This window comes from Gorilla gorilla, chromosome 1 (genome assembly GCF_029281585.2).
Source record: "Gorilla gorilla gorilla isolate KB3781 chromosome 1, NHGRI_mGorGor1-v2.1_pri, whole genome shotgun sequence".
In the NCBI taxonomy this organism is placed as follows: domain Eukaryota; kingdom Metazoa; phylum Chordata; class Mammalia; order Primates; family Hominidae; genus Gorilla; species Gorilla gorilla.
The window spans coordinates 78,829,909-78,857,871 of record NC_073224.2 but is presented as its reverse complement, the minus strand read 5'-3'; the positions used below and the strand labels follow the sequence as shown (position 1 = coordinate 78,857,871).

At 45.7% G+C, this 27,963-nt stretch overlaps 1 protein-coding gene across 9 annotated transcripts in view; it reads right to left on the bottom strand.

Moving 5' to 3' along the window:
- Window positions 1–2,812: 2,812 nt before the first annotated feature.
- Window positions 2,813–27,963, bottom strand: part of SEC16B (SEC16 homolog B, endoplasmic reticulum export factor) — a 55,523-nt gene continuing 30,372 nt past the window's right edge. For 5 of the 9 annotated variants that reach the window (XM_063710627.1, XM_063710625.1, XM_055377964.2 and 2 more), the window contains 15 exons: window positions 25,931–26,012; window positions 21,859–21,976; window positions 20,466–20,577; window positions 18,607–18,712; window positions 15,935–16,075; window positions 14,643–14,747; window positions 13,735–13,810; window positions 11,239–11,538; window positions 10,321–10,388; window positions 7,513–7,665; window positions 7,243–7,341; window positions 6,730–6,841; window positions 6,522–6,601; window positions 4,569–4,667; window positions 2,813–3,953 (listed from right to left, as the gene is read on the bottom strand). In XM_063710627.1, the coding sequence (XP_063566697.1) occupies window positions 3,882–3,953; window positions 4,569–4,667; window positions 6,522–6,601; window positions 6,730–6,841; window positions 7,243–7,341; window positions 7,513–7,665; window positions 10,321–10,388; window positions 11,239–11,538; window positions 13,735–13,810; window positions 14,643–14,747; window positions 15,935–16,075; window positions 18,607–18,712; window positions 20,466–20,577; window positions 21,859–21,976; window positions 25,931–26,012 (1,723 nt within the window). In that variant the 3' untranslated portion in view covers window positions 2,813–3,881. Of the gene's footprint in view, window positions 3,954–4,568; window positions 4,732–6,521; window positions 6,602–6,729; window positions 6,842–7,242; window positions 7,342–7,512; window positions 7,666–10,320; window positions 10,389–11,238; window positions 11,539–13,734; window positions 13,811–14,642; window positions 14,748–15,934; window positions 16,076–18,606; window positions 18,713–20,465; window positions 20,578–21,858; window positions 21,977–25,930; window positions 26,013–27,963 lie in introns of those variants that run through there. The other 4 variants (XM_055377978.2, XM_055377976.2, XM_055377974.2 and 1 more) reach the window with 2 other exon arrangements.

The window sequence follows — 27,963 nt, the reverse complement described above, 5'->3', positions numbered from 1 at the left end:
GGAAGAGACCAAAAAGAAAGAGACTTTCTAGGGGAAAACAAAGCTAGCAGAGGCTTTGATCCTGAGCAACCTGAAGCCTGCGAGAGGGCTGAACAGAGAGGACACACAGGTCACTGAGGACTCATGGCTCATTTACAGCTCTATAGCCACATGAGGGGATTAGACAGAGGGCTGGAATGGTAACATGTGATAAAGACCCTGAAACGGAATTTAGTGGTTTGTTCACTTTCAAATTATAGAACATTAAGTTTAAATGTTTTCATATAAATATTGAATTATATGTATATAGCAGAATCATAAATTTGCACACTACTACTCAGCTTTTCAAGGAAAGTGTGGCTCATTTCCTATGACTGATCTATTTTTCCTCCAAGCTTGGATCCTGTTGAGAAGCAGGTGAAAAAACAAACTTGCCAATTAATATTATCTCAGGCTCTTCCCTTTCATACCATGTCTTTTGATCTTTCATTTTTTGAGAGAGAAAGAGAATTCTGTTCATTCTCTCTCCCCAAACAGCTCATGGTGATGGAAAAGAGGGCTATGACCTTCACAGTGTGACCTATTCATTGCTGGTGACTGGTCTGGCCCACTCCTGACCTTTTGCCTTTTGGGATACTACTTGTCCCATCTGGCCTTTGGGGTCATTATGCAATTATTCTCTGCTAGAGTCTACACTACAGCAGGCTTCAGGGAGCTCAGAGCTCTGCCTCAGATCCCCAAAGCCAAGCTGCTATGGCTCTCCAGACACACTAGACACACTGCCAAGCCAAAGCCAGCTTCTCTTCAAGTCTTGCAGCCTCCCTTCCCAAGATTACCAGGGGAGCTAGAGGAAAGGGCCACTAGCCCAGTGTGCTCCCTTTCATAGCAGTGTATATCTGTCACAACCTGCTCTATTTCCCAAGCCTCCTTCCCAAGCCTCCACCTTATCAAAGGAGAAAACAATATTTTCTTCTGACAGCTGCACTTGCTTTGTTTCACTACAACAGATTTTAACCAGTTGAAGTTGTAAAATAACCATGACCTTTAGCAATACCACCACCACTACCCAAAGAACACAGATGGGCAACTAAGAACTGGGAGTGACCCCAGTTCCTCAGACCCTTACTGGACCTAACATTCCTAACCAATGAGCAACTGGGCTTGTTTTAACCAAGCATACACAGATTAATAGACACATTCTGACTTTGCCAGAGTAAAACCTTTCAATTATGAATCACCATAAACACCAAGAACCTCCTCCCTTCCTAGTGCACAGAAACCCCTGACTCTTCCTCTTCAGAAAGTATATTCATTGCTCTGTATTCCTTTGGCCTGGGAGGTAACTAAACTCAGTGCTTGCTTTGTTGAGCATGACAGTAGCCACTGGTATTCCATGAATTCTCTTAACAGGAGGAGGACATGAGGACATGAGGACACAGGCATCCGACGTCTGTGCCTTCCTCTTTGGTCTGCACTCTCCTCCCCTGAAGTCCTTTATTTCTTGGACAGGACCTCCCCTACGCCATTGTTCCCATGGGCACAAAGCCTCATGGCCTAATGTTGGTGTTAGAAGGGATGCAGGAAGAGAAACTGACTTGGCAATGACACATATTAAGAAGTATGTTTCAATCATCATTCCTGTCCTATACAGGTATCAGGAACAAAAAATCTATAGTCAGATCTGGTAGGCCCAAAAAAAACAGTCAAGATCTTATTAGATTGCAAATTAACAATAAAAGACACTGTAATAAAGTACAGTTGAGCTTTGAACAATGCGGACATGATGGGCACTGAGCCCTGCAAAGTCAAAAATCCACATATGATTTTTGACTCCCCAAAAACTCAGCTGCTGATAGCCCACTGTTGACTGGAAGCCTTATTGATAATATAAACAGTCAATTAACACACATTGTATATGTTATATGTATTATACACTGTATTCTTAAAGTAAGCTAGAGAAAAAACATGATTAAGAAAATCATAAGAAAGAGAAAATATATTGACTCTTCATTAAGTGAAAGTGGATCATCATAAAGGTCTTCATCCTCATAGTCTTCACATTCAGTAGGCTGCGGAGGAGGAAGAAGAGGGGTTGGTCTTACTGTCTTGGACAGGCAGAGGCAGAATAAAATCCAAGTATAAGTGGACCCACACAGTTCAAACTCATTTTGTTCAAGGGCCAACTGTACCTAGCATATACCAGGCCCATTTCTAAGGGCCTAACTCATTTAATTTTTGCAATGTCCCCGTAAGGCAGGGACTATGATTATTATCATCTTAATTTTATAGATGAGAAAACTGAAATACAAGACAGTGAGGTAACCTTGCCCAAAGTTACAGGGTGAGCTACGGATGAGCCAGGATGCAAGACTAAGCAGTGTGGCTCCTGTGAAACTCACACACTAATGCCACAGCACCACCACTGGATGTCAGCATACCAAATTGAAGGAGCAGCAGCCTTTTAAGGAAAAAAGCAGAACAGCATTTACTGAGGGCCTTCCAGGTGCAAAACATTTATGCATACATTTTCTAATTTAATCTAAGAGGTTAAAAACAACTTTTTATGGAACAAAATGTACAACATTTAGTTCAGTTAGTAAAGTGACTGACTTGCATCAGAGGAGCTTTTTGTTCATATTTTTTAAATTGGAAAAATAATAAAATTAGAGTAGACTTAGAAGTTAAGAGGATCTGTCCCTAGATTCCTCATTAACAAAGGGCTCTTTCCAGCTATTCACACTTGATCTCACAATAAAACCATTATTAGAAAGACTTCAGGGAAGAGACCACCAATGTACTTTCTTCCTCTGTAAAAATCAGCCAGAGACAAGCATTTGCTATAAAATTATCTGGGTTTAATTATTATCAACATCAGAACTATAGAACATTAACGTACTAAACCTGTATTTACAATTACATGTACAAAAAAATGTTCTTTGTGAGGAGCAATTTTCAGCAAATCTGACAAACAGCAAGAGTCATTCCTATTTTGGGTTTGAAAAGAGAAATGGAAATTTCCAAGACGCCCCCCTCCTCCCTCTCACTCCAGTGACCCTCTGAACATCAATTTGCAAAGGCCTGAGGTAGAAAGGGAGGTATTAACAATATCAGGCACTCATTCTTCCCCTCTTATGAAAGGGATGAATTTTTAGGAACCGTTTTCTGTCATTTATTATACTGATGTGCCATCCATCTGCATCATTAGGTTCAGTAGTTACCATGACAATATGATGCCTACAGCAATCTAACTTGATAGCCACATGCCAGAATGTGAAAAAATAGGACCAGCTAAGAAAGTGAGAGAAATATAATTAATCTGAACCACATTCAAAAAAATGTGCACAAAACTAGGACCAAGAGGGAAACTGCTGAAATATCATTGAAGAGGAAATTAAAAAGGGCAGCAATAATCAAGTTTCAGTATAAAAACTTTGCTAAATAGAGCCATGTATTGGTCTATTACTAAGACAGGAAGTAGTCAAAGTTGGTCTAGAATATTGTTCTGAGCCCCTGCCCCTCCCCCTGCTTCCCATTTCCTGCTACAGGGCCCTGCGGTGTCATCTTTGATTCTAGCTGTTAGGGCCCTAATTTCCCCAAGGCTCTCAAGCCACCACCATAAGTGCCACCACCATGTCACTCTGCTCATGTGCAGTCTGCTATTAGACCCAGACTTTCCACCTGATGAAATAATTTCCATCATTGTGAAGCTAATCTTAAGAGACTGAATTGTGCTGTGTCTTGAGAGATCCTGTCCTCTTGCCTTCTAAGTGCCCGGTGGAGGCATCGGGCTAGCACAAACCTCTTGAGGGTCCCAATATGGTAGAGAAGGGCTGGAAGATTGAGAAAAAGAGAGCAAGAAAAGTTTCAGTCCTGGGAGATGAGCCTGGGACGTGTGTTTATTCTCAGCATGGCTGGGTGGGATAGCGACGCCGAGCTAGGCGATTTGGCCGATTCAGGCTAGTGGCCGTGGGCAGCTGGAAAAGAAGAACAAATATTACACTGAGTACAGCCCCAAACATGACTCTGCCCAGGGTTGATTGGACAGATGGAGCTAGGGCACCCTGAGCCTCTGTGTAGAACATTTCCCAAGGTTGTGTTCTAATTGCATACCTCCACCCAACCCTTCACCTAACTGTGGTAAAAGAAATTTGATTTTTATAAAGAGAGGAGGCCAAATGAGACATTAGCAGAGCTAAGTCTACCCAGGTTGCTGAGGAACAGGGAACTTAGCTTCTCTCAAAGTTTCCAATGATCCCTTCATCCCCAGGACAGAGTGACACTGCACCCACACTACTGATACCAACACCAACTGTGTCTCCCACATCTCAAGAGCTATTAAAATTTAAACATGATATTAATAGTAACTACATTTATTGACCATTTTCTGGGTTCCAGGCCCTTCATATACATATCTCTGAGCTAGCTACTACTAACCCCACTTTACAGATGCAGAAACTGAGACTTGGAGAGGTTAAATAATTGCTCAAGAACTCACATATCATAAATGGTAAACTGGGATGATAAACCTAGGTCTCCTTAATCCAAAACCTGTGCTCCTGGCCAGGCCCTCCCCCTGAGGGCTTCCTTACCTGAGGCACCTGAGATGGGTTGTAAAGAGGAACCGCCCCTTTTAAGGCAGGTGGAGGAAGAAGAACACCAGGGTTGGAGCAGAGCTCAAAGGAAACACTCTGTGATGGAAAAGCATGGAAAATCCCATCAGTGCCTGCCTCCCAGATTCCGGAATGTCGAGGCCTTCAAGAAGCATATCGGGATTATTTGTTTTTTTCTCAGTGATTTCTTTAAGTTCCTTATCGACTCTCCAAAGGACATGAATAGGCATTTCTCAAAAGAAGAAATGGCCAATAAACAAATGAAAAAAATGTTCAACATCAATAATCATCAGGGAAATGCAAATTAAAGCCACAATGAGATACCATCTTACTCCTGCAAAAATGACCATAACTAAAATGTCAAAAAATAATAGATGTTGGCAAAAGGGGACACTTATACACTGCTGGTGGGAATGTAAATTAGTACAACCTCTATGAAAAACAGTATGAAGATTCCTTAAAGAGCTAAAAGTAGAACTACCATTTGATCCAGTAATCCCACTACTGGGTATCAGCCCAAAAGGAAAGAAGTTGTTACTTGAAAAATACACCTGCACAAGTATGTTTATAGCAGCACAATTCACAATTGCAAAATGTGGAACCAACCTAAGTGCCCATCGACTAATGAGTACATAAAGAAAATGCGGTATACATATACGATGGAATACACTCAGCCATTAAAATGAACAAAATAATGTCTTTTGCAGCAACTTGGATGGAGCCGGAGGCCATTATTCTAAGTGAAGTACACAGGAGTGGAAAACCGAAAACCATATGTTCTCACTTATAAGTGGGGAGCTATGAGTATGTGAAGACACACAGAGTGACATAATGGACTTTAGAGATTCAGAAGAGGAAGGGTGGGAGGAGGGTCAGGGATAAAAAAAAAACTACACATTAGGTACAACCCACATCCATGCCAACACTACTTGGCTGGTGGGTGCACTAAAATGTCAGAATTCACCACTGTATAATTCACCTATTAACCAAAAACCACTTGTGCCCCAAAAGCTACTGAAATGTTTTCAAAGAGAACCATATCAGAAGGGTTTCTTAATAGAACTCAGGGAATCTCAAGCAAGCAAACATGGTTCAAGTGGACACAACCAACCCCTGGGTCTGGAGTGGCAATACTGACAAGAAGAAAAAGCCTCAATAAATTATATTGATACCATCATAAAAAGTAATATAGCCTTCAAAAGGCCTAAAATTCTACAAGAGTTATCTAGCCAGACTTAAAGAAATAAAAAATGTTTTCCTAGCAATAGATACGAAATCCATACTGATGTGGACAACTCATCAAGAATTTATCACAGCCCTGGCCAAGGTCTCCAGTGAACTCCACCTCCTCCTGGGACAGGGAAAAAGGCAAGTCCCCAGGCTTCCCCCGAGGAAGCTGTTATAGGTTGAACTGTGTTCCCAGAAAAAAAAAAAAAAAAATCACGTGTTGAAGCCCTAACCCCCAGTACCTCAGAAAACATATGTTTGGAGAAACATAAAAATACAACATTTGGAGATGGGGTCTTTAAAAAGGCAACTAACATAAATGGAGGTCATATTGGTAGCCCATTCCAGTATGACTGATGTTCCTATAAGAGGAAGAAATCTGAACACAGACTCGCTCAGAGGAAAGGCCATGTGAAGACGTGGAAAGAAGATGGCCGGGCACAAGCCAAGGAAAGAGGTCTCAAAAGACACAACCCTGCTGAAACCTGGACCTCAGCTTTCAGCCTGGAGAACTGTGAGAAATTCGGTTTCTGTGGTCTGAGCCTCCGTTCTGTGGTACTTTGTTATGACAGCCTGAGCAAACTAACACAGCAGAGAAGCATTCTTCGGGTTCGCCAGGAGTCAGCACTGCCCACACTGAAGGTTCAGTCCTCACACACAGGCATCTGCTGGGGTCCGAGGCTCCAGCCCAGGGGGGCTGCTTACCTCCGGTCCAGACAAGCCTCCAACCCCAGCGCCCGCAGCTGCTCCCCCGCTGGATGCGGATCCTCGGCCTTCACCCCCACCTGGAAAGCAATGAGTCAGAGCTGTTTCCTCTGCTCAGGACTGGGGGTCCCCACTCCCAGAAGGCACCCCCACCCTTGGGAGTGCTGAGGGGACCACCCATGGCCCAGAGGACGTGAGGTGACGGTACCTGTGCCCCTGGAGAAGGCACTAACATCTGGCAGAGGTGGGGACTCAGGGGAAGGTGTCAGTGAGAGGCCCAGGCCAGCCTGGTGGGGAGAAGATGCTCTGGGGGTCTCCTGCTTTGTGGAGAAAGAAAGGCAGCATTGGCGACATTGGCAGTTAACAAATTGATGCCCGCCAATTTGTGTTCCCACACTCACGATGGCGGCCTTGCCGCAAACTGCTGCTGGGCACTCCCCAAAACCCCTCTCCTCATCCCACTCTTCTGCTCAACAATCCACACTAGCTCCCTACTGCTGACCCTCTAAAGTTACATTTCTTCATCCAAACTTTTTAAAGCTTTTTTAATCTGCTTGCCCTTCAGGACCCATTCATTTCCCACCATCTCCCATCACAAAACCTCTGTCTCATGTGGCCTGGGGTAGACTCAGGTGCCAGCTCTGAGAGCTCCTAGGTGCTGAGGCAGCTCCCTCTGAAAGGCCCACAGAGAGGGGCATCCTCCCCCTCCCACAGAGCCTACCTCAGAGTCAGGGCTGTCTGAGGAGTCCTCGTCTCCAGAGCGGGATGCGTTCTTGGTGGGCTTCGATCGAAACCAGCTGAACCAGCCAAACCCTGAGCTCTGGAAGGGGAAGAGGACATTTTATGACCTGCAGGTTGGCTTCTTCCCCAACTATGAGGTTAACCCGCCCCCATGTAACCATCAGAGCCCAGACTTCCAAGTCTGCACCACCCTCGAGGAAGGGAATGGCAGGGGAAGGAAGGCAGGGGAGAGAAGAACAAGTCCCTCTACCTTTGTATGCTCCTTCCCATCTCCGAGCTTGCCTCTCCGGTCAGTATTTCGGGGAGAATTTTTATCAGCCTCATCAGAGGACTCCTTCTCATCCTCCTTGGCTGAATTGGTGGAACTCTCAGAAATACTTCGTACTCTAGCAGCCAATGGTGTCTGGAATTAAAGAAAGAACTCACATTTGCATGGCACTTGACAGGTTACCAAACACATTTGCCATACTCCCTCACCTGACCTGCTCAGAAGGCAGTGGGACTGTGTCTCAGGATCATATTGTACTGAAGAGGAAGGAAGGCTCAGCCATGAAAAATGACTCACTGAAGGTCGCAGGATAAGGTCAGAGCCCAAGCCCATGTTATCCCTAATTCTACAGACCTTTGTCTGGTGTGCCACCTCTCCAGAAACAGACAGTTTTCAGAACTATGCCAAGGCCTGGAGTAGGGGGTATGGACTGCTACTGCTGGAGATGAAGAGGGCCAGAAAACACCCCACAGAGGCCCACAAGCCCCCCCCAAAAAAAACAGAGAATGTAGCAAGCACCAAACATAACTCATCTTAGAGCTCATTTCCTAACAGACTTGCTCAAGCTCAACTGTGAACATATGCACCAGAGGGGGGTAAAATACACCCACATCCCTTTACATTAACTTTTTTTTTTATTGTGGTAAGATAGATACACGATGAAGCTTGCCATTTTAACTATTTTTAAATGTACAATTCAGTGGCAGTAAGTATACACACAGTGTCGTACAACCATCACCACTAGCCGTCTCCAGAACTTTTTCATCATCCCCATTACCTAACTCCCCATCTCCCCTTCCCCCAGGCCCTGGTCACTGCCATTCCACTTTATGTCTCTGAATTTGCCTATTCTATGGATCTCACATAGGTGGAGTCATACGACATATTGCCCTCTTCTGTAATATTTACATTTTTTACTCTCAATAAAGCACAATTGATACAAACCTTTGGAAATACTTTGGGAAAATAAAGAAAAAAACTTTATTTTTAATTCAAATGAATATAGTGTTGACTTTGTGCCGGGCACTGTTCTAAGGGCTTTATATGTAGTGATTCATTTAATCCTTACAATAGTCCTGTGAGCTAGGTGCTATTATTATCTCATTTTATATATAAGAAAACTAAGGCACAGAAAGGTTAAGCAACCTGTATCAGGTCACACAGCTCATAAATGGCACAGCAAAGGTTAAAAGTAGGCTGTCTGGCTTTCCTTCTAGGAATTTCTCCTAAGTGAATGATTCAAGACATAGATAAGGGCTTATATACTAGGATGCCCAGCACTGTGTGTTATATATGAGTGAGAAAAGGAAGGAGGAATGGAGGGAGGGAGGGGAAAGGACGCAACACTCACAATGATTAACGACAACATGGGAATGATCAACCAGAATGCGAGCTCCTTACCATGGTCGTGGAGGCCCCGTAAGTTTACCTCTGCTGCCCTCCAGCCTTGTTTCTCAGCCCTCCTCCCTACTGCTCCCCACTCTCAGGGCACAGTGGCTCCCTTGCTCTCCCTTAACGACACCAAGGGAGCCACTGCAGGGCCTCCAGTCCTGCTGTTTCTCTGCCTCAAACACCTTTCCCCCAGATATTCACCTGGCTCATTTCCATGCTCCACCCTGATCTCCACTTGAAGGCCTCCTCAGAGACACCTTCCTTGGCCACCCCTCTGAAGTGAGATGCCTGGCGCATATAGTTGTCTATTTTTAGTCACTTCCGCTAGACTTGAGCGCCTGAGGTTAGGCTTGGTCTGATGTGCTGATGCCTCCCCAGCCCCTGTGACAGGGCCTGGCACATTGTAGGAACTCAGTGAATATTTTGAATAAATGAATGAATAGCGCTACTTTCATAAAATCAATTTCGTCATGCCAATATTAAAAATCATATTTATGAATGACATAGAAAAATCTCATAGAGTGTTAAGTAACAGATAGGAAATAAAGCTTTGCATACATATGTTCTTAGCCATTTAAAAACATGTATATGTGTATAATGTATATACAGATATACATATATGTGAGTATATGTGTGTATATATATAGAAAAATAGTATAAGAAAAGAAAAATATTCTGACTGTTGGATTGAGTGATATTTGATTCTTTATATGATACTTCACTATTAGATTTTTCTATAACAATAATGTACCACTTCAGTCAGGAAAAAAAAAAAACGGAAAAACATTAAAGTTTGTTAAGACCTGTACCCCTGTTTTTCTACTTTAAAAAGTTATAGGATGTAACCCTCCAACCAGGAGAAGCTGAAGAACGCCTCAGGTTTGGGACCAACACTGCCCATTGCTGAGGGCAGGGGTGTGTCCAATCAGAGCTAGATAGAATGATTCACCAGACATGAGGACCTTACAGCCTAACTGAGGAGAAAAGACAGGCAGGCACTGTCACAGCTACCACAGATTTTTCTTTGAAATAAAGCCAGGTAAAAATTAAAACAAGGAAATATCAACAGTCTTCCATGGCAAGACAGGGTAGGGCAAGCGTTTTGTGCAGCACTGAGAAGATGTCAGAGGTAACAGAGATCTGAGAGGCCAAAACGAATCAGCTCAGTTGCTCCCTCTCTCCCCATGGACACAGGTTTGTGGGGCTGAGTGTAAACAAGAACACAGCCTCCCGCCCAGCTCCCAGGAGTTGGAATAGGAAAAGGCAAGGTGAGATGTGGAAGAGAAAGCTGCTGCAACACTGAGGAGGAGCTTGCATGTGGCCGGGAAACCAAGGCAACTGGTAAAAACCAGAAGCATTTGAGTGGGCAGTGGCATCTTTTACGCTGTGCGCTCTCACCTGTGGTTTGCAAATGACCTCTTGGCCATCAGGAGGCTGGGAAGTTTCTTGAGACACTGTGTTCTCTCCTGCGTCACAAACAGAAATGGAAATAGCAATTGGAAGTTGTGCTTTTCCCATCTATCCTGAAGAAGGGTAACTGGGACACAATCAGCTTTCTTAACTGCAGCAGAAGCTCGGAACGCATAAGCCCAAGCCAATCACAGCAAATACAAAGAATGCTCACGTAGCTCATCTCAATCCCAGCCACCCCAGGACATGCTGTTCAACTCATCCTCTACTTCCAAAGCCACTCTTCAGGAATCTTGGAAATCAGAGCAACTTCAAGCTAGGTCACAGGGATCCTCCACCACATTCCTCTCCATCTGAGCCTCCATCTTGGACAGGACCTAATCCTGGAAGGTCTAAGAGCTAATCATTCTAGATGGCTTCCAGCATCTCCCTGGCATCACTCAGCATTGCTCACCCATACTCAGCCCTTGTTGTCGAACGTCTGATGGGCCTGAAGAAACTCGGGACCAAGACAGAAACATGGGTTTCTGCTGGAGAGCCTGATAGTAAGCTCTTGAGTGCAGGATGATTGGAGAAAGAGAACTTGGCCTATATTTTTCCACCCTGTAATCTCTCTCCTAGAAACTATGTAATCATTTGGATGGCAGGAGTGGCTCCATTTGCCCTGCTGTACCCAGTGGAGAGATGGACTGGGCTGGAAGATAGCAATCTCCTTCAGATGTATGCAAAGCACCAATACAGTGGCTGAAAACTAGCAGGCCCTCCATAACGGGCACACATCCACGCATCTGTGTCTTTCCCAGCTCCAACCCTACCTCCTCTGACTGGTCCCACCACCTCCCTTTCCTGCTTCCTCCCCACCCAGACCCTACATTCAATGTGGCCACCCCAGCTGACAGGTCTTACCAGGGCCCAGGTGTGTCTGCAGCGTTTCCTCCCAGACTGTTCCTCCAGGGGCCTCTGTCACTGCCACGCTGCTGCCAGTCCCTGGTAGATGGGTCTCAGGAACTGAGTAAAAAGGCGTCGGTGTCCCTGTCTGCCCTGCACCCCCTCCTGCTGGGTAGGAGCCCGGCTGGAGGGGAAAGGGCTGCTGTGGGCTGGGCTGGAGCAGGCAGGTCTGCTCAGGTGTCAGCCACAGAGCTGAGCGGTACCCAGGGGCTTCAGAGTAGCCTTGACATCCAGAAAAGTCCTGGTAGAAAGTGTTTTCTAAGGACATGGAACAAAGGTAAAGAAGTCAGACCTGAAATGCGGCATTTGCATACTGATCACACCAGAAACATTCCTGCTCATGTCTTCTTTGGAAAGCAGTCACAAGGACGAGCTATCTAATGTGGCTTCCAGTAACATGATGACAAGTAAAACACAGAGTGATTGTAACATCCTCATTGCTGTTTACAGAATTTTTTTTGTCTGTTTGTTTTTTTCTTCACTAGTGTACCCTAAAAATAAAATCCTAAGCTCCTCCATTGACTTAACAGACTCCCTTTTGGCCAAGGGGACCCCAGAAAAACCTTAAAAACTGAGTTCCCAGCCATGACAGGATGGGAGGTGAGACACCCCTCATTATACCCCCTCTCTTTTGCAGTTTAGACACAACTGACCAGCATTAATGTTAAAACAGAGATCTTAAGACTAACAGAAAAGACTCTTGGTGGCCATAAGATACCAAATTATACACAGAACCTAAAGCCCTGCCAGGCAATGGTTAAGTCCCGCACCCCTACACCTTAAGAAAAAACTGTGTTCTCACGGCCACAAGGTTTTTTTTCTCTAGCAGCTCAACAAGCACTGGCCTCAAGATGAGCAATGTTAGAACAATTACAACTCATTCCATTCACAAATGCTGACTAAATGAGCCTCCGTTCCATCAGCCATAACCACAGCTTTGATTGGACAAGACTGATTTCAGTAACTTTCTCCAGATAAGAAGACCACCAACCATGAACTGGGTCTGGCCAGTTTACAGAGGCTCCCCACTTGAGTGCTTCTGTGTCCCGAAAAGATCTTTTGACGCATAGGGCCTAACTGTAATACACTTAAAGGATAAGTCTCCACCCCAAGGTGAACATGGGTCGTGTGTTACACGCATATTAGTTCATTATCCATGTGTGAGGACCTCCTTCGTGAATAGTCACAGCTCCTCCTATAATCTGTTAAATATGTATGTTTGATCAGCCCATTCAACTTAAATTCTTGTCTTACCTCTCCTTCCCTCAAAGTACCTGGCTATACCTCCCAGCCTGCGGGATGGCCACCTTGCAGGATGGAACCCTTTGTAAGAAATAAAGTCTCCTTTCCAAATGTACACATTGTATGACTTTTTTTTTAAGTTAACACTGCCTTGTATGATCTCTGAGCCTCTAGCCAGTGGGTTGGGAGGGCTGAAATTACCATCCTATCTAACTCCACACCTTTTTATTTTTTGATAAATTATTTCTTCTTTAAGGACTTCCTAATGGACATGGGTATTTAAAACTTAGAAAGCTTCCAGCTAAAAACCCAAATCAGACCACAGAAATCATGGCTTTGTTCTTAAAGAATCAGAGTACATTTGCCCTGGAAAAGACCTGACTGGTAACATAAACTAAGGTGTGGACCTATAACAAGATTGGTCACAGGACTGGCATGGGTGGCCAACCCCCCTGCTCCACTGGGCACCAAGGCATCAGGAGGCAGGGCCGTGGGGAAGCACCATCCACAGGCACCCAGCCTGGCTCTCCTCCACCCTCCACCTTTACAGATCCTGCTACACAGTGAGAAACAGAAGCCAAGGCCTGCCCTGCCCACCCTTCCCTTTGCTCATGCCTGAGGAAGGACACAGGGCTGGGAAGAGATGGGGGCCCTTTCCCGGCCCTACTGCAGGGGGAACTTGGGGAAAGGGTATGGAGTTAACCAGGGATATGGTGCCTGCCAACACACCATTGGGAATCATCCCAAGGGAAGAGTAGAGATGCCATGAAAACATTGAAACATACTTATTCCACAATCATCTGGCAATCACTAGCTCAAAACTCTTAAGGACTTCTGACATCCCCAGCACTCACATAAGATACAGATGAACCACAATCTCTGGACTCAAGAAATGTATCCAGCTGGAGAGAAGTTATTAACATAGGAGAAAGAATTGGCTAACAATACAGTGCAACACAAAAAACACTCAGATATTTAAAAACCTGAATCGTGAAGCAGAAGCTCTCAGACTGAGGGAACTTAGAAGTGTTAGGGATGTGTGAGGCTGGCAGGAGCTGGGTGGAGAAGGCGCCTGGACAATGGGGCGGACTTACACAGGCAAGGCAGGCACCCTGGGAAGCAAAGGGCGAGTGCTTTCATAAATTACTTTGTCTCGTAGAATCAGATCCTGAGCGTCAGCTATGTATATGCTCAGTTCATCATTTTGGGTACCTGTTGTTGTTCCTCTGGCTCTGGAAATATCTGAGCGAGTAGGATGAGGATCCCCAATGTCTCCTGCTACCTTTTGCTATTTAAAATAAAGTAAAATTCCTTTTAAGCAGCACAAAGGAAAAACAAGAACAGAGAAACAAAGTGATTCAAAACTTAAGCCAAAAAGAAACTTCCAGTGGGAAAGACAAGGTAAGGGAAATGCTTGTATGCTTAGGGGCCTGGGGGGTCACGTGGACAGGGCTCCCAGCTCTGCCCAGAGCAGGCAGAGATGGCTGGAGACCAGAGTCATCCATCCTCCCCTGAAGGAAGGAGCGCATGGAAAGAACTAAACTGTAGGCCTCAGCACGTGCAGCAGATAGAAGGGGTAGAGGCTGTGTGTGCTTTAAAAAATCCACCCTGTCTTTTCTTCAGAGCAGAATGGGAAAAAGAAAATGGAGGAGGCCCTGTTCCAATTACTGTTCCAATTACAACCAGCAGCTTTTGCAATTGTCAGAACAAAAAGGAAAAGGCCCGGAAGTCTTTTAAGCAATTGCCCCACATTACATGAAAGTGACACTGGTCCACTGTGATCCATTGTTCCTAGCGGAGATGGGGAAGCTTTGATGGTCATGAAACATACTCTCTGGGGCCTCAGGGAAGGATGGCAAGAGTGACTGGGAAGAGCACCCCACCGTGTCACATGCAAACATAGGAAAACGCTTCCACACAGGGGACAAGCAGTGGCAGGGAAGCTGAGTCCCACCCCTTGCGCAGACACCAACTGTGCCTCATGGGTGATGGGAGAGACCAGGGTGAGGCATGGGGACCAGGGACTTGCTAATGTCAGTGCCTACCTGTTCCATGTCTAGGGGTGGGAAGAGGGAAACAAAGGCCAGTCCCCCCAATGCCCTGGCTCCAATCCCACTCACCTCCAGCTGCCTCCGAAGTTGCACTAGCCAGTCTGGCTCCAGGTCCCTGTCTCCACTGCGTCTTTCTAAAACCAGAGGATCTGACAGCTTCAGTTTCTCTGCTAGCTGTGACAGGTTTCCAGATGGGTTAGGGGCAGAAAGTAAGAGAGAGGAGAGGAGAGAGAGGGAAGAGTAATGGAAAGACAACGGGGAAGAGAAAACAAGGAAAAAGGAGAAAGAGAGCCTTAACTCACTTGTAAATTACATTATAAAAAATAATCGAGAAACAGCAAATTCAGCAGATATCCTCCCAAAATTGCAACATAAATAAACAACCCGTCTTGGGTGCTAGATTCTAAATAAAATATGAGGAGAAACAGTTACTCAGCTTCATTTCTCTGCAAAGCTGTCCGCTCTGTAACAGTGTTTCTCAAACTTAGGGTATACATAGGAATTTTGTTAAAATTCTAATTGTAAACTTGTTAAAATGCTAATTCTGATTCCATACGTCTGGGCAGGGCCTAAGAGTCTGCACTTTTAACCAGCTCCCAGGTGATGCTAATGTTACTTTGTATTTCAAGGATTTATTCCATAAACAAGTTTTAGTTACTAAAACTTTTCTAATAATTCATTCTGGATCCCTGAGCTCCTTGCAACCATTAACCTGTTGGCAGAAACTTCAGGGTATGGGGAGGCTCACCACCACAAATTTTATACGTTAAAGAAGCCAGCACTTGGGCCTCATCTAAGGCAAAGCAAAAATTTAAGGGTAGGCTGCTTTTTTACTCTCTAGCTAATGGATTTTTCTTCAATTAATTGAAACAACTATTTGCTTGATTGTTGTTTTCTTTCCTAGGAACTAAAGGTTGATATGTTTTTGTTTTCTATTTTAAATGTATCTCACATGTGATAAAATATTCCATGCATTTAAAAGCATTTTAATAAGGATCATTTACTCTTTTAATCACTAAAATATATTTTCTAAGCCCAGCTTTTATAATTAGAATGGTTCACCGTAGCATGTAGTTTTACTGTACCAGAAAAGCAGATGCAAGAATGAATTTCTTGAGTAACACACACATGGTTTCCAGTCTCCAATCCCACCACCACCCGCCCAGAGAAGATCCTTCTTTGTGTAGTGTTGGGCCTCTGCTTATCGCATCTGGGCATGCATACATGGTCAAAGATGGCCGTGGGCTCCAATTTTACAGCATGTTCAAAGAAGATGAAATGTAGAGTCTAAGCTGCTCTACGATGGCTTTCTCTGAATAGTGAAGATAAAACAACTGCACAGAACCCTTTGAGAGGCTCACCTTGATGAGTTCCACTAATAGCACAGGGTGACTGCTCTCTCCCTGGCTCAAGACAGCTGCACCAATGGCTTCGCAGTAATGCAAAGCCTGGGACACGAGGCCATAATCTGCCAGACGGGAAGCATAAAGGAGCTTATACACCTGTGAAGAGAAAAGAGTCAGTGACTAGTCCATCCAGGCAGGGAAAGAGAAAGAAACGTGGATAAGACTTCTTGGAAGTCAGCTGTCAGTTTCCGCTAACTCTGGCATCCAAATACCAAGAGGCTTGTGCCATTTGGAGCATTTTATCTATGCACGGGCACAACTCCAAATCCAGCCTGCAGTTCCTGCATTACAGAGAAAAGAACAGGAGTCCCATCCGCTCAAACTTCCTAGGTCCTGGTCACCATGCAAAGTGCACTGCAGTCCTTATTTATTGGGTAGCCCCACATATCCAGAGAGCCTGATGTAGAGGCATAGGACCAGGCACAAGAGGGACATTAAAAGAAGCAAAAATAGCCCGGGTGTGCTGGCTCATGCCTTGGGAGGCCGATGCAGGTGGATCACTTGAGGTCAGGAGTTTGAGACCAGCCTGGCCAACATGACAAAACTCCGTCTCTACTAAAAATACAAAAATTAGCTGGGCATGGTGGCATGCACCTGTAGTCCCAGCTACTCGGAAGGCTGAGACAGGAGAATTGCTTGAACCCAGGAGGCGGAGGTTCCAGTGAGCCGAGATCATGCCACTGCACTCTAGCCTGGGCAACAGAGTGAGACTCTGTCTCCAAAAAAAAAAAAAAAAAAAAAAAAAAGAAGCAAAATTAGACCCTAGTGCAAAGGGCGTCAAGCTAATGGAGAGTACTGAGAAAAACAAGTAAGCCCTCATGAAAGCACGAGTGGCAGGGCAGGATCAAGTGTGAGGGCTTTGGTATCAGACAGACCCAAGTTCAAATAAAAGCTCCATGTGAGGTGTGAAACACTGGGCTAGTTACCTCATCTCTCTGTGCCTCGGTTTTCTCTCTACAACATGGGAATACTACTACCTACTCCCTTGGTTGTTATGGAGATTAAATGAGATAATTCAGGTAAAGTACTGAGAACAAACCGCATGCAAAAGATGTGGGCCGATAGCATGTTACCCTTCCGGGCCTCCGTTTTCTCTTTTGTAAAAGGGAGTTAATCATGCCTACCTCACAGGATTCGAAACAATACACAAGAAGTGTAATGCCACAATGCCGGGCACGCAGAAGCTAATCTCATTACTATCAGCCCCAAGCAGCACCAAAATAACTGACAGGTGGGATGAATAAAGAAAGGAAAGAAAAAGAGACCAAAGAGCCAGTCGAGGAACTGCAAAGAGGAGCTCATGGGGCAAGGTTTTGCTGGAAAAGGTGAGTCTTTGGCAAAGCCCTTAAAAAAGAGAAGATGCTGTAGGACGAATGCCTAATGCATGCAGGGCTTAAAACCTAGATGACAGGTTGATAGGTGCAGCAAACCACCATGGCATATGTATACCTATGTAACAAACCTGCACATTCTGCACATGCATCCCAGAACTTAAAGAAAAAGAGAAGATGCTAATTGGGCCATTTCTCTATGACACGGGATTTCACTTTCAAGGCTTTGTGTTGTGTGTGCATGTTGTTGTAATTGTTGTTGTTGCTGCTGCTGTGTGTACCCTCGACACCAAGCACTGAAGGAGAAACAAGGAATAGCTGGAAAATGTCTCTACCTAAAGAAGATAACTCAGCAAGGAAGATAAGATACCTGTGCATGAAAGGCAAGAAAACACAAGGCAGCATGAGCTCAGTGTCAGTGGGGGGCCCTGGATTCAGCTGTGGGAGCCACACTGTGCCTGCCATGACGTCAACGCTGAAAGCAGTTGCTGTGTGCCAGGCGCTGTTCTCGAGCATTAAAGAAACTAACTCGATTTCATGCCAGCTCCATTACAAGGCACCACTCTCATCCCATTTTACAGCTGAGACCACTGAAGGCTGCCATCTCAGTCATACTCGTAGGTGTGGCCCAGGTAGCCTGCATGGAGGAAGGGGTGGTGCTGGACGTCAGAGCTCACAGAGGATTTAGACGGAGGAGGACACGATGTCAGCACTGGTCTTTACGAATGTAAGGTGACAACAGCATCATGTAGAAACGTTGAGAAGAGAGGGCGGAAACCACAGTATGGACACCACCCACACAGCTGATGCTCTGAGAGGGACGAAGAAGGGTGAGGGTGGAGGTAGAGGACAGAGGAGTTCAAAAGAGGACCGAGAAGGAGTGCGGAGCAGAGGGAGGGTGAGCAGACACTGGGCTGGGCCTGCGCTCCCACTCCCTCCCACAGGACAGCTGCGGAGGCTCAGAAGAAAGGGAGAGCTGTCTGGAGAGATGGGGAGAAGGAGCTGACAGCAGGAGTGAGGCACAGGCCGGGGCGGCAGGCAGGACGTTCAAACATCAGCAGTGAGGCAGGAGCCTCCAGCAGAGAGGACTCTGCAAGGTTTTGCCTTCATATTATAAAACACAGACCTTTAGGGGACATAAAAAGAAATCCTACACCCTCCCACGCTTAAGCTAATGAGGAAAAGTTCAGTAGATAACTTAGCCCCGGGTACTAAGTGCCAAAAAGCAAAGCTGCAAATACAGCTGCCTGCAGCTGCCTGACAGTGACGGTGGTGGCCTCATCTGGGCTCAGTTACCTGGAAAGAAGGGATGAAGGATGTGGGGCGGCCCAGCATCTGACAGTACTCGAAGATTTCCGTCCTCTGGATTGCCTCAGTTGTTGCAAATTTCAAAAACTCTTGACTAAAACCAGGGAATAACAATAAAAGAGATTGAGGTGTGGGGGACGCAGGAGTTAAATCCTAGTGGCTCTCCAAACACCAGCTGCAGCCTTTCATGGGGGAGTTTCCATCCTGGGCTGATGCCTGCGGCGGCTTCAAGAGAAGAAGGAGACTCTGGGCTCCCAGAGTGAGTGTTTCACCTCCTCTCCCTCTCCCTCCTTGAGGCTGAGGAAGGAACAAAACAGAACTCTGCACCAGAGGCGCTGGGAGGCGGAGGCTGCAGAAAAGGGGGGTCACCTGCCTTCTTGCTGAAGGGTAACTCAAGGCAGGCTACCTCAAAGGACACTGGGCACTACTCTTAGACACACAGAGAGCTGGCCCCCATGCCCATAAAGCCTGTCGTGTACCTGTGAAGGGCACCCCTAGTTTGAGCAAACTCGCACAAAAGAGGGGAGCCATGTAACACTCCGGGAGCACTGAGACCAAAAGGCATGGCATAGCCGGCGAGGACTGCTGAGCCAGAAATCAAACACGGGTCCATACATTGGATGTTCATTCCACCAGTGAGGATGGGGACTGAGTGAATGTGATCTGGTTGGGGCAGGTGGTGGGCACAAGAGTCTCATGTGACCCAAAATTTCTCCCATCAACAACTTGCCATGGTGTTTAAAAACCACAATCACCAGGTTATTCCTGGGGGTAGGACTTTATTTCCAAGAATTTCCTCATTCAACATAAACCAACATAAACATAGGAGGGGAGACATATTAGCCCATACACACTTATTGTACATTTGGCACAGAAGGGATTCTTTGACAAGCTAGCCATGTGCTATCAGAGGCCAGGTACCTGGAAGGAACAGGCAATGAGCTGGGTACGCTGCCTCAGTGGTAGGCAGTGTGGTGCAACAGTTAAAAGGGTTTTGCAGGCTGACTGCCTGGATTCCGAGTCCAACTCACCCACACCCTCGCTGTACCATCTGAGACAAGTTATTTCATCTCCCTGTGCCTCGGTTTCCCTCCTCCATAAGTGACGATTAAAATCTTTGCTTCACTTCACTTCTTCATAGGGTAAATGTGTAATAATTAAAGGAAATAGTGCAAAGAAAATGCCTGGCACAACATAAGAGCTTAGTGACTCTTAACACATATGGGGAGGGGGATAGAGAGATACAGAACAGGGAGGGCCTCTAGGGAGCAAATCGTTCTGTCCATGCATTCTTTCACTGAGAGCTGATTGAGGGCCTCCTGCAGGAAAAGCCTAATGCTATGGCCAACAGAGAATGTCACCAGTGGGACTCTAAGTAGCTTGTGTACCAAGTCATTGTAGGGATGCTAGGGCCCCAAAGAGGGACTAAACATAAACTTCTTCCATTTTCCAGTTCTGCCTGGGTGGGCTCTCAGAACAGGCCCAGGGCTGCCTAACACGGACCCACAAGCCTCCACATGTAAAATGTTGTTTTTTTAAAGGAACAAAGTTAGCTTGTGGAGCCAGGGTGCCACCCAGTGGCCAAAGGGCACAATACCACACAAAGGCATCAGCCCACCTCTTTGCAGAGAAGGACCTGGGGCCTGAGGCCCCCGCCAATGCTGTAATGTGGGGCCCACAGGGCATCTCCTTGCACAGACCTGCACAGATAACAATCCCACATAAGGGAGCCAGCGGTAGCTGAAATTCACATGAGAAAATGAAAAATGGATCCATAAAACCCAACAAGGGCTAAAACAGTCCCTTGGAAAATGTCCTTACTGTTTCCTTTCTCCCAGGTCGCATACCTGTGGCTGCTACCCAGCAAGACCAGATGGTCTGTCTTCACGGTGTAGTGGCCAAAGGGCACGTGAGCCATGAGGTAGCAGAAGTGAGCTGCCTCCACAAGCCCCTTCCCAGCTGCGGGAGGAAGAGAACAAGACCCAATCACGGAGCACACCCGTGTGGGGAGCCATCATCTGGGTGGGATAGGAGACAGATGGAAGAGTGGCCTCGGGGGTCAGAGGGGAGAAGCCACATGGGACTAAATGAATGAGCCTTTCATAGCGTGAGTCGCAGACCCCTAAACCCCACTCCTCCTCCCACCAGCCCATTTGGCCTCAGACGTTACATTTCTCTTCAGCCAGAATAAGGCACAATTTCACCTTCTCCCTAAAGGATTTTTTACGAGGAATTCCCTAAACATTTTAGTCTTTCATCAGGGTGAAAAATGAGTTTGAAATGCCTGCACCTGAGCAAAGAAGGAGACTACTGGGAGTGGCCGTTCTTAAACTAGGCTTCCTGAGGCACCATTGCTTTCCCTGCTGAAGTCAAACATAAAAATCACATTAATTACCAACATGTTTTGAAATGTTCTCCCATACATTTTCCACTGCCTCAAAATTGAGTTAATTCAGCTAGATACAATACCTAGCACAGTGCCTGGCCCCCAAGAAGGGCTCAACAAACATTAGTTCCCTTCCACTCAGGGTGCTGCATGGCCTCCATCTGACTTGGCACAACCTAACCCATAGCTATTAAAGTTTAACAGAGCAATATTTTAAAAAGCCCCGTGGGAGGTGGGAGCACCATGATTTCTGGATGCTCTGCTTCTTGGCTGAATTTGAGAACCACTGATCTGGAACACTCAATAGCCCCTAAGTGTTTATAAGGCCACATTCACAGAGAGATGATAGCAAGAAAGACTACAGGGTTAACCCAGAGTGGTTCAGGCAAAAACAGAATTTCCTATCTGATTGAACTGGGTCACTGAGAAATTTACAGCAACAGGAGGCAAGGTGTCCTATGCGTTAACTCCATCCACAGGGGAATCTGACCCAGGGCTAGAAAATCAGCTGCTGAGAGGAGACTCCTACAGCAGCAGAACACCAAGTCTCAGGGGCCTGGCCTGCATTCACTCACAGCAGAAATTCTGTAAAACAGAGAGGCAAGAAGGACACGTGTTTCCCTGGAGTTTCTTTCCCCAAAACATGGAGGCTCCTGGGTCCAGGAAAAGCCTAGGGCATAGACTCTGGCCCTACCTAGAACCTGAGAATCTAAGGGCAGGATGTTTAAAGCTGACCTGGACGGGGAGGGGAGGTCAGGAGAGGGATGGGGAGGGGAGGTGAGGGGAGGGACAGGGAGGGGAGGGGAGGGAAGGGACAGGGAGGGGAGCGGAGGGGAAATGCTGGTGTCGCTTACCCAGGGTGTCCCCAATGGCAACAATCGCACGCTGATACAGCTCTGGGTCCCCAGCCTGATTCGACAGAATCACAGCCAAGTGAGGCCTCCAGTCTCCCCACTGCTTTTCTCCACAACACTGAAAAGCACCAGAAAAAATAAATGTACAATCATTTAAGAATGGCCAGATGTACATAAAGAAGGCTGTTGTCTATTTCCTGGTTCAGAAGTGGTCAGAGAATGCCCACTGTACCACCTGCAATGCTGCCATTCATTGATTTAGAGCTCTCATCTTTAAAAAAGTAAAACTGTCAGAAGGACACAGATAGACAGATACGTGTACATGCATACATACATACATACATTCACAGGGATATTGGAAAATGGATAAATAAAATGACATTGCTCACTTACTATTTTTCACATTTCTCCCCAGTGCCTGACCCCCAAATAGCTAGAGACAAAACTCAGAAAAACCCTGAGGCTTCAGTGGGAGAAGGAAGATCAAACATCCTTGGCTTATGAGTGGAAGAGGCCACAGCCTGTCACAGAAGTCGGGGGAACACGGGCCTGCTTAATGTCTTACCAAATGCCTATGTTTTCTGGCTCTACAAAGCCCATTCACACACATCCTCTTATTTAATCTTCACAGGAACCCTATGAAGTCTAGTTCCTACTGCCACTTTAAGAATAAGAAAATCAAGCCAAGTGGCCCAGCTAGGACGATGCAGAGGCAGCAGAATTCCACCAGGGGGCAAAAGAGAGTAAGGAGCGTGGTGGAAATGTACAAAGCCCCGCATCAATGGTGTTTTCCCTACCATCTCTCCCTAAGGCTGTCCTACTAAATAAAGGAGAATTTCAAGGCAGAAAATATCAATAAAGAAACAATATAATGTCATGGAAACAACACAGGCCCCAACTCGAGTTCTGCATCTTACTAGCTTACCTACCTTGAGCAAGTTTCTTAATGTCTCTGAACCTTTGTTTTCTCATCCCTAAAATGGAGATCGTAATTTCTACCTAACAGGTTATTGTTGATAATAAAATAAGATAGTTGTGTAAAGCACATCGCATGGTGCTTCACATTTGGTTTGCACTTAATCAATTACATGTAGGTATAAATACACACACACATACACACACACAGTTGGAAGCTCAGCAAAGGAAAGAGGTGATTTGCATAGCCGCCTACCTTCCAATTTGTTATATAGATAGGTAGGGCAGGAGATTGCCAATAATAACTAAGATTTGGAGGTTAAAACCATTCATAATTACTTGGTCTTTGTAATTATCCCAGGGAATAAAAGATGCTTTATTCAACTCCATTTTATACCCAGTCCTTGTTGATCTGGTCAATGCAGTGAGAAGAGGATGATAACAATAATGGTGATGATAAATCATAATAATAGCAGTTCTCATGTGTCACATCGAACCATGAACTATATCCTGTGCTAAGCACTTCTCCTACCAATAATCACATGTGCTAAGTCCTATTATGACCTGCATTTTAACATGTAAGCCAAACTGCTTCTTGCTGGATCTACAGAAACCAGCAAAAGAGAAGGAAATCCCTTGCTAAACACACACACACACACACACACACACACACACACACACACACACACACACACACACAAAGAAAAACTTAGAGGTCATTATTCTGTCTCCTCGCTGGTGATTTGAAAAGATCACTATAAATCAGATCAATGGAGAGGCGGAGGGGACGCAGTAGAGAGAGAGAGAGAGAGAAAGCATCAACATTTATTAATTAACGAAAATGGGCCAAGCATGATGGTTGATATGTTCAGATGTTCTCTCTCCCTTAATTTTCACAATAACTCTACTGGTTAGGCACCAAAATCCCCATAAAGATTAAAAACTGAGGCTCTGTGAGATTAAGACACAAAGCCAAGTTCCCCTGGCAGAAAGATGTACATAGAGTCCAGGTTAAACTTGTGTGAAACCCACGTCTGTGTTGTCCTGTTGCCATGCTTTTCCACCACCCCATTCATCACATGGAACTGAAGTCCAGCCTTTTAGTAGATGCTAAAGTGCCGGGAAACTCCCTAAGATCAAATACTGCATTGGCACATCACCTCTGGCTCCTCCGTTTTCTCATCTAAAAATAGGGGAAATTAAGCTAACTCTACTATTACAAAAAAAAAAATGAACCATAGCTAATTGTATCATTTCCTGCATTTAGTACTTTGTGACATAATGCAATTCCGTTGTGGAGCACAGGCCATTCCACTGAATTGTAAGGCACACTCTGTGCTACAAAATAGCTGGTTGATTTGATGATGGGGCATGAAAATCATTTCTCTTTTCTTGGAATTAGCCACAAGCCATAAGAAGGATTAAAAAAAAAATGAAAAGTGTGAGGTCGATTTTTATTTAAACTAGTGTTCACCAAAAACCCAAGCCTCAAGATACGAGAAAAGGCTCCATTACCAAAAGTAATGGAGATTGGACAGAGGTGCCTCCATGTCCCGGGAAGCCAAGAGGACACGAGGGAGAGGACCCCACAGCTCTCCCCACTGGCTGGAGAGCAGCAAAGGCAACTCAGGCTCACAATGGAAAACTGGGTCCTGCAGAAAATGTCGGATGGCCTGGAATATGGCCTGGCCCATCCTCTGCACAAACCTAATATAAATAACTGGAAATAAAAATCCAGGAAAGAATCAACTCCTTTAAAGTTATGTAATATGAGAAAACAAGCACAGAATGTACACAAATACACCCTAAGACAGAAAGAGGAAGGTAACATGAAAAATAGAGGGGAGAGAGAACATTCACTACAAAAATGTTACCACAAAACAAATGAAAAATTGTCACCAAACATTTTGTCATGAATTTAAGTAAAATAATGAAGCAATTGCATCTATGAAGCAAGAGCATAATCTGAGTTACTAGAGCTCAGGAAATAGATGGTGGATAACAGGAGATGAATGTAATGTGCAGAGCTCAGGAAAAAAGTAGGGGGAAATTGAAGAAATAAAGACAGAAACAAAAGAGCACAAAAGCAAGAGACACCAGTGAAAACACAGTAAAGGACACAGGAAGGAAAAAAGAAAGGAGGGAAGGAAGGAAAGAAGGAAGGAAGGAAGAAAAGGAGGATGTAAAGGAGGGAGGGAAGGAGGGAAGGAAAGAAGGAAGGAAGGAAGGGAGGGGAGGGGAGGGAGGAGAGGGAGGGAGGATGTAAAGGAGGGAGGGAGGAAGGAAGGAAGGAAAGGAGGGCAAGGGAGGAAAAAAGAGAATAAAAAATTATTAAAGAGAAAATTGTAGGTATAATTCATATGTGTATATATATGAAATATGTGTACATGGAATTCCTGAAAAGGAAACCAAAATAATGGGAACAAAACAAATATTGAAGGATATAATCCAAGAAAATATCCCTGAACTCTAACATATGAATGTACATATTAAAAGGGCATGCTATATATACCCCAAGGAAAAAAATCGATCCAGACAGTCAACACCAGAGCATAATCTAGTAAAGTGACTGGACGTCAAAGGTAAGGAAGGAATACTTTGGGGCCAAAAGATCAAGTCTCCTATAATGGGAAAACTATCAAGCTAGCCTCAGACTCTCAGCCACATCAACTCTAGAAGATTGAAATCGAGTATGTCCAGCTTTGAAGTGCCAGTGTGCAGTGGTGGGAAACATTCCTCCAGAGAAAAGAAGGGCAGCCCTGCCAGGGGAAGCCTGCAGAACAGGCACAGGTCCTCTTGCCATTCACAGCAGAGCAAGCAGCTTTGACATTTTGGGAAGGCCAAGGTCTTCAGAGTCAGACAGACCCGGACAGATCCTGACCCCACTACTCACTATCTCTGATCTTGGGTCATCTTACACCTTTGGAGCTCAGTTTCCACATCTGCAAAGCAGAAAGAATGTTTCCTATCTCTATGCATTAAACCAAATAATATGCATCAAAGCACTTAGCACAGGGCCCGGCACATGGTGATTAACAAACCATTAATATTATCATCACTTTTGCTCCTGAAAGCCATCAGTGCACTCCTGAGCAGTCCCCACCCCCTTAAGCCCTTGGGATGCCTGGGTGATAAAGGAATCCTGTCACAGGGGTACCGTGGCTGCCTGTGGAATCCTCCCCGACATGAGCTGGAAGAGGGTCTGCAGTGGGTCATTGAGCGCCAGCGTGCTGGTGAAGCTGCGGAGAGAAGGATAGTCAGCAAGGACCACGCCCAGGGAACCTCTTTACCCATTGCCCACAAGGCTCAGGGCCTTGCATAATTCTATTAGATTTTGGCAGCTTCCTTAGGAACATGAGCATCGCTTTGCTTTCTGCTGTGCGTCTGTCACAGCCTCCTCTGGGGAGAGATGGCAGGATCCTCATTCTACCGCACACCTCAGCTAGATCTCATTGTTGGGGGTATTTTCTGCACCTTGGTCTTGATGGCCTAACTCTGGAATAACCATTTCTGTGGGCCTTCTTCCATCACCGAGATGAGACACTGACATCTCAAAGGTCCCCTGGAGAGCCACAGCAGTTTATCTGGAAGCTCTTCTCCATGGGCACCCCCCTTCTCAGCCATCCCGATCTCCCACTCCCTGCAGCCCTCCTCCACGCCAAGCCCACAGCACTCAGTGCCGTTTTTCTGGCTCATCAAGAGCCTGGGTCTGTAGTGCTTTTGCTCACAAGCGCTAAATAGCCATTTTCAGTAACCAAAGAGGCGTGGAACAGGGGCCAGAAATGATCCTGCTGATGACAAACCATGGGATATGCTTAACAAGGATACAATAAGCTCTACAGCTGATTTGAGATTTAAGCTTACTCAGTGAGAGGTATTTTTCACAATTCACTGGGCTCCATCAAAAATCAATGGCCCAAGGCAAAAATCTGTAGCAGAGATGTAGGCTACAATGTGGGGCTGTGGGATGTTCATTTTCAAAGCCCAAAGGAAAATCATCCTCAGAACACCGTCCTTTATTTAACAGCACCCTTGCCACAGGAGCTCCGAGCACGTATCACAATACAATTTCTGTGTTCCTCACCATTCCAGTCCCAGAGGATAATAAAGTGCACCATGGTGTCACCAGTCTCCAGGAAGACTGAGGGGTGGAGTCGTCATGAGACTCAACTAGGCCATCATCCAGAATGGGCCCACCAGTGGTGCAGCCATTAGGCCCCCGGACTGAACTTAACATGGAAGTGTCATTTTTTTTTTTTTTTTTGAGACCGAGTTTTGCTCTTGTCACCCAGTCTGGAGTGCAACGATGTGATCTCTGCTCACTGCAACCTCCACCTCCCAGGTTCAAGCGATTCTCCTGCCTCAGCTTCCAGAGTAGCTGGGATTACAGGTGCCAGTCACCACGCCTGGCTAATATTTGTATTTTTAGTAGAGATGGGGTTTCACCATGTTGGCCAAGCTGGTCTTGGACTCTTAACCTCAGGTGATCCACCCACCTCAGCCACCCAAAATGCTGGCATTACAGGCATGAGCCACCACACCCAGTGGAAGTGTCATCTTCTAATTCAACCTCTACTCAACAGGATTAATGGCCAATTCAAATATAAGTTCAGCTGAGAGGATAGCTTCACAGCTTTAACCAGCACTAGAAGCTAAACACTTTGAGGTAGCATCTTTCTTGTTGTCTGACCCAAGTCTGCCCCTTAAAGGAGGGTCCCTCACCACCCCCGCCACATTTGTCCCTGCCAACCTGTGGATGCTAGGTGGAGCCTGAAGGACTTATTCAGAAACCCTTCTCCATCCAGCACCCCTATACCCACCACCTCCATTTGATCCTGGCTCTGTTTCACTCTGTTTCATCTCCTTATTCCAAACTCCTGGCTATGGATCCTTGCTTCCATCCCTAGCTTATCCTGGTTTGGGCATTTTTCCTGGTCCACGCTGGCACCCAGATCACAGTGTGCTGGCGTCATTTCTGACTAAGCATATCCCTTCAGTCTCAACACCTCCCACTGCCGCCAATGCAGACTTCTGGATCTCACTGCCAGTGCTAAAACTCCTTTTCCTACCACAGCGCACGACCCTGCTACCCCACACCCCCACCCTACTCTCAGTATCCAGAACCTCATCACAAGAATAAGCAGTAGACAACTGCTTACGTCAAAGACCCACAGTCCCAAGGCTCTAAGG